At 45.0% G+C, this 11,954-nt stretch overlaps 2 protein-coding genes across 5 annotated transcripts in view; one reads left to right on the plus strand and one right to left on the minus strand.

Moving 5' to 3' along the window:
• LARGE1 (LARGE xylosyl- and glucuronyltransferase 1) overlaps positions 1-3,691 on the minus strand; it is a 295,306-nt gene extending 291,615 nt beyond the window's left edge. For 2 of the 4 annotated variants that reach the window (XR_005827952.1, XM_040594522.1), the window contains exons 1-2: positions 2,720-3,686; positions 681-767 (exon numbers count right to left, since the gene is read on the minus strand). The gene's annotated coding sequence lies outside the window, so the exon portion shown is untranslated. Of the gene's footprint in view, positions 1-680; positions 768-2,719 lie in introns of all 4 variants that reach the window. The other 2 variants (XM_040594524.1, XM_040594523.1) reach the window with 2 other exon arrangements.
• On the plus strand, positions 2,252-11,954 carry LOC121088654 (basic proline-rich protein-like). Its single transcript, XM_040595055.1, has 4 exons — positions 2,252-3,996; positions 7,560-7,599; positions 8,231-8,336; positions 11,678-11,954. Exons 1-3 carry the CDS (start codon positions 2,252-2,254, stop codon positions 8,273-8,275), a joined length of 1,830 nt encoding a protein of 609 aa, XP_040450989.1. The 3' UTR covers positions 8,276-8,336; positions 11,678-11,954.

Genomic DNA, 11,954 nt, shown 5'->3' on the forward strand with positions numbered 1-11,954 from the left:
AAACAAACAAACAAAAAACAACACACACAACAACAAAAACCCTATTTGAGCAAGAAATAGTCACACAAGTAATACTTTGGAGGATTGTTCCTTCAGAATCATTATATTTAGAACACTTCAGTGACTTAAGTGCACACAGGAGATGCCTAGTTTTAGCAGTTTTCTAAAGTAATTCATTTAGAAGGAATACTACTTTTGCTAATACTAAGTTCTACACACTGAAGTTTCAGACATGCAGTCATTCACCACTGCTCTGCACTTCGGCTTTCTGAGGACTGGACATAGGAATTCCTGTAGACTGAATAACTAGCACAGGGAATTCAATACATTAGTAATACTATTTTCAGTGTTCCTTCAAAGAAAACCAGTGTATATTTCTCCAAACCTGAGAAAACTTACAATCTTTTTATGTCAGCTAAACAGAGAGGGGGGAAATATTGTCATGCATATTTCAGATTATTTTTTTTTTTTAAAAAGTATCTTGCCACATACTGCCATCCAAACTATGATTTCCTTACCAGCAACTGAGAAGGGGGTATGTACCTTCAAAGGGAAGATGTAACACAAAACATACATCAAAAACTGTGAGAATTAAGTATCAACAGGATGGACGAAAAGGAACCTTCTACCACAGTGAACAACTAAAAGACACAAAAAAAAATAAATCAAAAACAACCTACCAATCCAATTATCCATCAGAGACTCTGCAGTTACTGCAGCTTCTACATGACTTGCAGCCTTGCTGATCAAGAGCCGTCACAGGACACCTAAGCAATAAGAATTTCACATTTCAAACTTGGAATACTTATCAGCAAATTGCAGTTTTCAAGAAGCCTAGGGATACCTGTTCCAACTTGGTCATTTCTCCATTTAAAAAAAAAATGGAACACAGTGAGGATGTTCGGGTTGTTTTTCTTCTGTTAAATTGTTCTGTTCATGTAAGTAAACTAACCTCTGATAACCTATCTCCATTTGCAGCAGGGAGCTGAATGCCTCTGTCAGAAGATCCCCCCCCTGCCCTGAACTCATTGCCTGAGTTCATACATGCGATTTTTCCCCTAAGCTTATAGCACGATGATGAAGCTCTATAAAGTTGAGGGGGGGAAAAAAGCCTTAATTTTACAGATCTTATTACAACAGCCTGTGCATTTTGACCACTGAATGGAGAGGAAAAAACAAAAAATAAACTAGTCCCCCCTAGCGTACCTTTGCAGTAGGAGTCTAAAGTGTATGTGGCAAATCACTAGCCTGTCTTTTTGTGTGAGGCTAGCTTTTGGTTTTTTCGGTTTGGGTTGTGTTTTTTTTAATAGAAGACATAACCACTTAGAGAAACTGCAGGGAAACTAGGCAACCTTTCGATCCATTTATCTGATTTCCTGCTGTTTCTATTTCTGAACAAGTAAAATAAATAAAAAATGTTGTACAAAGAAAATTAATCTGTATCCAGAAGATTTCATTAAATAAAATGTGCTGACCTGTTGGCAATTGCCAGGTCTGGTTTTAACACAGTACTTTGTTTAGCCCGGCGCTTTCTGTTCCTTCTAGCACTGAAATTGTATTACAAAAAACTAGCAATGTTTAAAAGACATTTGATTCATTGTTATTTCCATCCTGGCATCCATACCTTCCAGAAAACGTAAATGACAATCAGTGCTGTGAGAATGTTTTCTGTAGTAATTTTAAGAGTGCTATAAAAACACATATACAAAAAGGTAACAACCATTCAGATGTCTCCACAGGCTAATTTTCAGTTTTAAAAACGCACGTTGGAAAACAGTAGGCTTTATTTGCTGTCTGGCAGCACCCCTGTTCCAAGTTGAACAAAGCAGTAGACCCCGTACTCAGGTGAAAACACAAAGATCGCTTTTCTGATGCTCTACACAGAAGAGAAATCACTTGCTTTCTAAAAACAAGACTGGGCACAGCGCAAGAGCCGGGAAGCTCTCCGGGCAGTGTTACATAAGGCACCGCCAAACTTCACCTCTGCTACAGGGGCTGCAAGTAGCTACCTCCCCCCCTCCCCCGCGGTGAGCAGGGATTAACGATCTAAATAACACAATTCTCAGACAGGCGGTGATAGCAGATGCCTTCCCACAGGAGAGCTTCCCGGGCAGGCTGGAGGGGGGGAACCCCCCCCTCCCCGTCAGCGTTCCCGCGAAACTCCAGGCTCGCCCCGAGCCGGCGGGCAGGTCCCGCTCGGGCCGGCTGCCCCCCGCGCCGGGCGGGCCCAGGGCTCACGCCCCGCGGCGCGATGCCTCCCACCCGCACGGCAGCACCCACCGGCCTCCGGCTCCCCCGGACTCCTCCGCGCGGCCGGCGGCACTTGGCGGGACGCGGCCCCGTCCCCCGCCGCCTCACGGACGGGCCCCGCGCGGGGCGGGAACGCAGCCGGCCCCAGGCAGGGGCGTGCGGCACCGGGGCAGCGAGCGCCCGTGCGGGCTCACGAGGGGAGCGGAGCGGAGCGCAGCCAGGCGGGGCAGCCTTCCCCGGCGGGGAGACGTGCCCCTTCGCGCCAGGGCAGCGACACGCGTGCCTCCGCCCGAGCACTTCAACTCCGGATCTGATGGCGATTAAAATCCAGGCGACGAACCCGCCGCCCAGCCCTGCCGGACCCGGGCCCCCTCCCCCGCGCTGCTGGAAGGGAGACACTCACCGATTGTTTCTCGCCCTCCTCTGCCCCGCGCCTCTAAAAGCGGCAGCGACCCGGCGAGGCACTTACCTCCCCCGGGGGGCTCCCGGGACGGGCGCTCAGCGCCCGCCTTTCCGCGCGGGCAAGCGGTCCTTCCCGCTCCTCCGCTCCCGGCGGGCAGCTCCAGCTCGGTCCCCGCAGCCCGGCGCTCCAGAGGTGTCAGCCGGCAGGTCCCAGCCGGGGCGGCACCGGCGACTCCACTCTCCGGGGGACGAAGAGCTGCTTACGGTGGGAGGAAGAGGGCGGCGGGGAGGTCCCCGCTCTTCCCGGGATGCGCCGCCAAGGTGGCTGCCGCCTCCTCCTCCGCCCAGCTCTCTCCTCGGGGTCTGCCCGCTCCGGGCTTCGCGCTGTCCTGAGGTGCAGCCCGGCCCCGTCCGGCCGTCCCGCTCGCCTTCCCCCGCCCCTCTCCCCGGCGGCGAGCCGCGCGGCGCACAGGCCCCGCCGGCGGCCAGCAGGACCCGGGGGCGGCGGGGGATTCCGGCCCGGCCTCCTGTCCGCCTCCCTCTCCCCGGGGCCTGGTGCACACTCTCCGCGGGGAGAGGAGGCCCTGCCCCGGCCTGGCGGGCGGCAAGCAGACCCGGGAAGGTCACCGGCACCGCGGAGCCGAGCACGGAGAGGCTCCCTCCGGCACGGCCGCCGCTACCGCTGCCGGCCTGGCCTCAGCGGCCGCTGGGTGCCGCGCTCCTCCTGAGCTCGCTCTGTACCGGTGCCCGGCGGCCGCCTCCGAGCCTGAGTGCCAGGCTGCCCCCTTCCCCTTCCTTCCTTGCTTCCTTCCTTCCTTGCCTCCCGCCCCTTCCCCGCTGCCAGCCTTCCCCCGCCAGGTCCCTCCGGCGCCCGGTGCCAGGCTGCCCCCTGCGGGTCTCGGGGCCGAGGCTGCCCGGCGCTGCGCCCAGCGGGCCGAGGCGGAGGCGGGCGCCAGGGCGGCCGCTGCTGCCGTTCCGCGGGTGCCGGGAGCGAGGTGCCCGCCACCGCTCTGCCCCGGGCTCAGCGGCAGCTGCAGTGACTGTGTGTCTGTGTCATGTCTGTGCATGGGCGGGCGGAGGCGCGGGCCGAGGCGGAGCCAAGCCCGCTGACACGCCGCCCAGTGACAGGCGCCGAGCGCCCAACCAGCAGCGGCCGTCACCGCGGCCCGCCCGCCCGCGCAGCGCGGCGCCCCGGGCCGCTACACCTGGGCCCGGGCGGAGGGGGCAGCGAGCCCGTCCGGCGGGAGCGGGCTGTGCCGAAAGGGCCGGCTCTGCGGTCGGCGGCCGCCCGCCCGCTCCACGGCGGTCCCGAGCGCCGCACCTGAGGCGCCGTCCCGCGCCGTGGTAAGTGAGGGGGCGGGAGGGGCCGGGCCCGCCTGAGGCGGGGGTGCCCGTCGTGGTGCGAGGAGCCCGCAGCCCTCGGACGTGGGCGCTCGGCGGTGGGAGACCCAACTTTGTGCCACCGGTGACGCGTCAGAAATGGGCACCGGCCGCAGCTTTTCCAGCCTAAACGAACGACTCGGTGATTCTCTTAAATGCAGCGGAGCGTGTCGCTCTGTTGTTTCCCTGCGTGCTGGTAGCTGCTGAAAGTGCAGTAATAAATGCGTTTTCTTTTTCCTTTTTTTTTTTTTTTCCCCGTGGGCACAGAACGAACATGAACGCTTTTTTTTTTGTTTGTTTGTTTGGATTTTTATTCATCGTCTTCTTTCGCTTCATTAGCAGTGTAAAATGGATCGTTGCGATACATTGGCACCCTGAGAGGACCGCGTGATAAATGGCGTGTGTGGGTGGAGGGGGCGCCCCGGGCCCGGGAGGAGTGCGGGGAGGGCAGGAATTAGAGGGGAGCAAATGCGCGTCCAGTCCCACTCCAAGCGGCATTGATCCGTTCTTGGGATGGGAGAGGGAGGAAGGCATACACGTGCTTCGGGTTACAATGTAAATAATCAGAAGTAGAAATAACAGGAGTGGTAATCAGCACTTCATACTTCTTCTTCCAAAACTATAGGGGAGTAGTTCAAGAGAAAAATGTTGTTCTGTAAAAGGTACCACAGATGCTAATATCTCTTTTTACACCAATTGCTTAAATGCTGTAACTTACTCAGAAGCTGCTTTGTTGGTTGTGGGCAGAAATTACGTTTTGCAGGATGCTGTACCAAAATATTGTGAACTCTGGAACAGATTGTTCATGGCAAGGTAGTATTTGCCAGGCTCCGTGAAGGCAGTGGTCCTTCGAGCTTAGTGCTCTGCTGCCAGCCGCACCCACTTGCTGATGCTTCAGTCAAAAGGGTTATCAGGTGAACTGAAGGAAATCGTGAAGTTGAACATGCCAGTGATAGCTGCGTTACTAACTGCAAATTTGAACATATTATGACAACCGGGAAAGCATTTTTTTTTTTTTTTTTTTTTGGGGGGGGGGGGGGGGAAGACCCTCTGCATATCTGTGAAAAAATTTAATTCTATTATGAATGATTTTCTGGGGAAGCTACAGTAACATGAAGATCGGTCTCTATTGTGCTAGTTATTTTCATGAGCAAATGGAAGTCGGAAATGAGCTATACTGAAGTGACTTATTATATTCATTCTGAGTGAAGCTAAAGGATCAGCCTTCATGTAATAATGTTTTCTTGCACTTGTTGAAGGATTGTAACTGCTTTGGTGACAGTCAGAATGAATGAACTGCTGGGGATGTATGGAGGAGGAAAAAGGATTGTGTATACAGCTTCATTATTAATAAAACCAGATTGTCTACTGCCTGTTACTGGAATTATCAGCAGTTCCACATTTTTTAGTCTCATGCTATGTCTTAAAAACTAGTAAACTGTCTGATCCTACAAAATATTGAACTATTTCTGCAGGTTCCTAATGTTCTTATCTGCTGTTAGAGCACTGACAAAAATTTTTAGGTTTTAAAAGCAGCATGGGTTATTGGGATTATCTAATATACCACTGTACATGACAAATGATGAAACTTCATACTGATACAAAATGTCTTACTTAAAATTGCTCTGCATCTATCAGGTTGGTGACCTACTCACAAAATGGACAACAGTTGTCCAAATCCAGAGCAGCATTTGTCAGAGGCTTTAGCCAAGGATGATTACCAACTAGGTTACAAAAACTAACAGGGACAGGAAGAGTGACAACCTATGAACATAGTTTTTCAGAAACTGTTTTTAAGCAAGTAATCTTTTCATATTCATCATGAAATAGCTCCATCAGTCTTTGTCCTTGGAAAAAAGTGGCATAGGCTAAACAAACAATGCAGAAGGATCCTTATGCCAAAGACAGGTAGAAGAAATTACATGCAAATATTTGCACTTCAGGTTTCATTCAGCCAGAAGGAAGATTTCTCCAGAAGCCACACAGGTTCTGGAGTGAGATGTTTATTTACACTTTAAAAAAACCCTAAAAATCAAAACCTATAGTAATGCCAAGTATATAGTTTAAAAGATGTAGATACAGTTATATAAAGTTGAAAACCTCAAAGCTTTAACAGTCCTATTACTAAAAAAAATGTAAACCAGACCTTTTTTTTTATTAGGAATATGTCAGTTTTGAGGTAGTGTTACATGATCAAGTTGTACTGATGTAATATTATCATACAAGTATTTGGTCTTGTTTTTTCCTTATTGGAACAAGGGATAAAGGTGTAAGAGCACACAACTTCAAACAGGTTATGTACATTCACAACACCAGAAGATCAGTAAGTAAAATAGGATTGTCTGTTTAGAAGACCCCCAAGCACAGATTATCTGGGTTTTGATGAAAAGAACAAAATTATTTCCAACATAACCATTCTACAAGTAAGGGAAATACAAGGCCCACAACTATTCAGACTTATAGAAGTGCGTGAAGTTAATCTCCCATTTAACACCAGTGAAGTCCTTTTTACATTCTTACAGTTGCCTCATTGTTCTGACTGAATTCAACCACTATGAGGTCTTTTGAGGAAAAAGACAGTGCTTTGTTCAGGAGATGACTGAAAAGTGCTTTACTACTGTAATAGAGCATTATGTGCCAGCTGCAAAAGAAGCTAAAACATTATTGAATTCCAGGAAGGTGTTCTGTCCATTCCTCCACATGCACTCCTGTGCTTAATCACCATTTTAAATGGTAGTGAGGCTGATGCTTCTGTGTCACACCCAACACATGGGATATGCATGAGCAAAGCTAAATTCTCCATGACCTGCTTTTGTGTGGAGTTGATGAAATAGCTACTTTTCATAAAATCAACCATTCAAGGTGTTCTCACAGGGAACAGAAATTCAAATCTAATTTAGCCGGCTGGCTGGATTGTGTTAACTGATCCACTTCAACACAGAAAGTTGTCAGTCTTTGTTTATAAATTGCCACTCAACTTCTAGACGCTAGATTGCACAACTGTTATCAGAGCTTGAAGAGCAAGACCAAAAGTCTGGAGCGAGTCCTAACCCTTGAGATTCTTGTTATCATCTGCCACTGTAGTGCATGCAGGACTACTGCAGAACAGGCTGCCTAACAGCATTTGTAGTAGGAAAAGGCTTTCAGAAAATAAGTAAGTGAAATCTAATGTGCTCCAGAAAAATAAGTTCCCAGTTCTTGAGTGTAAAATGGAAGCTCTCTTACATATGCTGTCCACAATGGGCAGTAAATTAAAATGTAATGGCAATTTTCCTGTGCATGTAACAGAAAAAAGAAAAATCAACAAAACCCAAGAAAGTCAGAGGACAACCCAGATATTAGGAACTGGGGAAAAAGTAAAGACTGAATGCCTTTAAATAACTAGAAAGCATTTTGAAAGCCCAAAACTTTCAGAATGCAAAGGAAATTGAGTTGTTAAAACATAAATTATTTCTCTTTTTATACCGAAATAGATTTCAGACAATAAACTGATTCTTCTGCATTAACTTATTTTGATTTTCATTTAGGTTTCTCCCAGAATTCAGTCGTACTTCTAGACACAAAAAGGTAAAGATCCATACTACAGTATTAGTATTATGCCCTATATCAAAGAAAACTTGAAGGGTATTTTCATATTTTTTTTTTACTTTATATCTCTTGACAGAACGTTTTGTGGATTTTTTTCATTGCTGCCAATAATTACTTTCCATTTGTTATGACTCAGTCATTTAGAGAATAGTTGGGGGTTTTTTTGTTGGTTGGTTGGTTGGTCAGGCTTTTTTAAGGAATAGTGCTTTTAAAACCATAAAAACTAGTGAAGATATGCAGAATAAATATGGTGCAACTTTAACTTTGTCAAGCTAATCTGATTGCAGGTTGATAGTACTTCTTTAAGTTTGGACCTACCATGGTTAAGTCAATCCTGTCTTTCTATTTATAGTAATAGTTGATTACTATTTTGCTAATATCACTTGTATAACTCAGAAAATACTTTGTTTCGTACGCCACATGAAGTCAATGCCAATGTTTCCAGAGCTCTCAGTATGGCAATCCTAAAAAAGAAACAAGTGCTGTGTTTGAAGTTTCTTTTTTTTTTTTTTTAAAAGGAGTCTTCACATCTATGCTGTTTGCAGTGAAATTATGGATAATGTATAGTAGTATATCTATGCTGTATTAACATGTATCAATCTCTTTACAGAATCTTCTGGCAAAGAAAAGCAACATTGGACAAACTTTTAAGTAATTTTAAACCTTACTATCTATGAAGGTGAAATTGACCCAGGTATTTTTAAGACCAAATGAAGGTATGTTGAAGTCAGTGAGGCAACTGCACTTATTTCCTTTATGTCCCAATCTGTATTCTGGAAAAATGTATGTACACATAAGTACATATACACACACACTTTGACGAAGCTCTTTTTTTTAGTAATTGTTTCTATTTGACTGCTTCACCTCACTTCCAAAGAAACAGTGGATATAGTGTCTCTCTCTTGTTACTCTGTTTCTTTTGTTACAATTCTCCATTTGCTGCCATGCAGTATGAGCACTAAGTAAGACTGTGAAAAGTCTTAAATGAATTATAGACCTGTATAATTAATATCTGCTATGCTTTCTAGAAGTATTAAAGCCCAAGATGTTATCGCTTCTCTTAGCCTTACACATTTAAATTTTAATTCATCTAAGGACAACTTTCACTGGTGAAGAAGAGGATACACTACCTGGTCAAAACAAGACCTTTTCTTTCCAATTAGAAGCACCTGTCTTATACAGGGAAGGTTTAATTGTTTTCAGAATAGCTTCATTAACTTCTGAAAGTGTTACCAATACAGGCCTCCCTGGAGCCAGGATGCTAATTAGAAGGAAAACTGGCCTTACAGTAGTTGAAGAATTGTGTCTTCTTTAAGAGAGTGGGAAGGCTCATTCAGTAATTGACAGTGTTGCTGCCAGAAAGTAGGAATAACTGCCAGTTATGTGAACTGGGAGAATACCTGTGACAAATGAGTTATTTCCACAGTCAAATAGCCTTGTCAGACAACCAACAACAGTAAGCCTAACAATGATGGAGTAAACACTGTTAAGATGTCCATCAAATCCCATGTGATCCAGGCAATGTCCTTTATGGCCAGCATCATCTGTCACCTCCGATGTCCCTAACTCTGAGGGTTAGGCATGTTTGGAAGGTGCCACATGAAAGCTTGGATTGCTTCCTTAGGCAGCCAGAGTGTCAGTAGTAACCCGTCTGGCCTTCATCACATTTGTGCTGATTTTATATTAAAGCTGTTGTTAAGTCTGACCAAGAAAATATATACAGGACTAAGAGTAAATATGAAATGTAAACAAAATTAAAACAGAGAGATGAATCCTAAAAACATAGATCCTTTTACAAGTTCACAGTATCAAGACTTGTTAATATAATTTTAAGTTTTGTATCAATGGTCAGGCCTTTAGAATCTGTATTTAAAAATACCTGAATTAAAAAATAGGCACTGTGGGGAAGGAAAGTACCCCAAACTTACTTGTAAGAATCACTGCCTGATGAGTGAATAGGAATATTTTCGGTCAAAAATAAATTACTGTAATCATCAGTCAGATCCTAGAACTTCCATATTTTTTTCCCAATGCGGTCTGTTCTTTTAAGCATATCCTAAAGGATTTCTCCAGAAAGCAGAAATGCATTATAGCTGCTACTGTCCAATGAAGGGAGGGTAAAATAAAATCCAGATCCCATCTAATGACTCAGGCTTATTTGCTTTTTGGTCATCACAACAATAAGACTGCCCAATATGAATATTTTCTGGCAGTTTAAAAATTTTGACAGAAGAAAGTCTACTTTCGTGTCCTTGTCAGACAAAAGCACAATGGAAATATATGTACATGCTTCTCAATGTAAACAGGGACCACAGTGCGAACAGCCAAGCATGTAAACATGAACTCATTTAGTGACCACAAGTGGTTGTGTATCTCAGAAGCATACTGTGAGTAAACTAAATTGTGCCTTTGCCAGGGCTGGGATGTGACTGTGAGCTGCACCCAGCAATCTGGCCAAGACTGTCAATGCTAAAGAAAGTTTCTGTGTTCTTGCTGGCATTTGAGAAGTTGTGAGCTATGATCTGGACTTGCTATGTTGGCAAAAGAATAGGAAAGGTCACCCTATCTCAGCTGTGAAACTGTCAGTAACAAAAAGATAATCTTCCTCGGTCTGTCTCAACGGCAGTTACAGGGAAGTTGATGCTAGGGTCAAGCAACAAGGCAAGACCAATACTAGTGCCAATGAACCTGTCAACATTAAACACCTCTTTTTAGAGAAGTACTTTAACGCTTCAATATTCTGTGATTTAGACTATCTTGACCCAGTAGGGTTTTTTTCCATTGATTCTTAGTGAAACTAAAGCTGTCAGACATACTAGAGGCCAAGCAGACAAGGCCGTACCCAGAAAAAGGACAGTCCTTCAAGTCTGAAGGTGACACTGAAGTAATCCAGCAACAAATACAAAAAACCTCAACCAATACAATAGATTCTTTACACTCTGTGTGGGTACTTGCATTTCTGAGCTTGGCAGCTACACCATTGCTGGCATGGCTACTTATTCTAAAATTGCAGTCTGTATCAGATTGTGTAACTGAGGAAAGGAATAAGCTTTTGCTATCATGAATGACATCAGAATTCAGTTCCTGCAGCACCTAAAGGAAATGACCAGACCAAGCACAGTTTCCAATGAAATCAGCATGTGTGTAAGTCAGTTAAAAGAATTTCATCTATGGAGAGGGAAAAATATTTTAAACATCACTTGTCCCACCAACATAAAAGATCTCAGTGCTGGAATCGGAAATTATACTGACGTGGTGCCCTTTGCCCGTGCTGACAATATTTTCAATTGTGCTGTCTTACTGTTTTCTATGCCAGCTTGATATTACAGTAGTTCCAATGAGAGGGAAAAGCTGTAGAGATTTTTCCAGTACCAGGCTTGATGCCAATGGTTATTTGAAACTTTTTCCCACCTTCTTCTACTCAGCATAACCAATCAGAAAATAGATGCAGCCAACCAAGTGATCAGCAGCAGGAGGTACTGTATTTCCTTACCTTCTCCCAGACCAAGGTGAAAAAGATACCACTTCTTGAGAATGGGCTTCATGCCAAATAGTGGTAGCTTTGCTATGGCAATTAATAGGCTGTAATACAGGAGTTGTACCCTGTCTTTATCAGTTAGCTCATTGAAAGGGAGGACTAACTGCAAGTCGTCTTTCTGCAGCATAATCTATGATAAGTTTGAGAGGTAGGCCACATATTACTGGGTCATCAGCAATTGGAGCCTCAAAATCCTCTCAGAATTCTCCTGGGGAACAATGCTACCAATGTGTAAGCATAAAAAAAAAAAAAAAAAAAAAAAAAGGATTTTACTTATGTAAGCCTTTAAAAATCCATATATGCTTAGTAGAGAATTGATAAAAGGGAAGAGCTGCAGCCTTAGAGAATGTACACCCATAAAGTGAGCTCAGACCTCTTCTTCTTCCTTGACTAGTCTAACACAGCAACTGAGAAAGCTCACTCTCCTTTGAATTGTTACCAAGCTTTGCGTCTGCTGATCCCTGACAGCAGTTGTGGGTTTTTTTAAATTTTCTTCTTCTTTTCTATCCACCACTGCAGGAGCAAAACTGAGTTTTTTCTAAGCTGGTTACCTCTCTACTCAAGCCCAAGTAGCGATGAATACTGTGAAATTAACAATGGTGAGTTTATTTCTTCCACAGGAGACAGAAAGAGAACAAAAGAGGTTTGATAGGGAGTTGGAATACAAGGTGAATACCAGGATTGTCTGTATGAAGAAATCAGAGGTTGCTAAGAGAGATGAGGATACTAAAGAGTGCCCTGAAGTCTGCACCTGACCTTTTTGCACATCAAATAAAATCATTCTGTGATCATGTAA

Source organism: Falco naumanni, chromosome 5 (genome assembly GCF_017639655.2).
Source record: "Falco naumanni isolate bFalNau1 chromosome 5, bFalNau1.pat, whole genome shotgun sequence".
Classification (NCBI taxonomy): Eukaryota; Metazoa; Chordata; class Aves; order Falconiformes; family Falconidae; genus Falco; species Falco naumanni.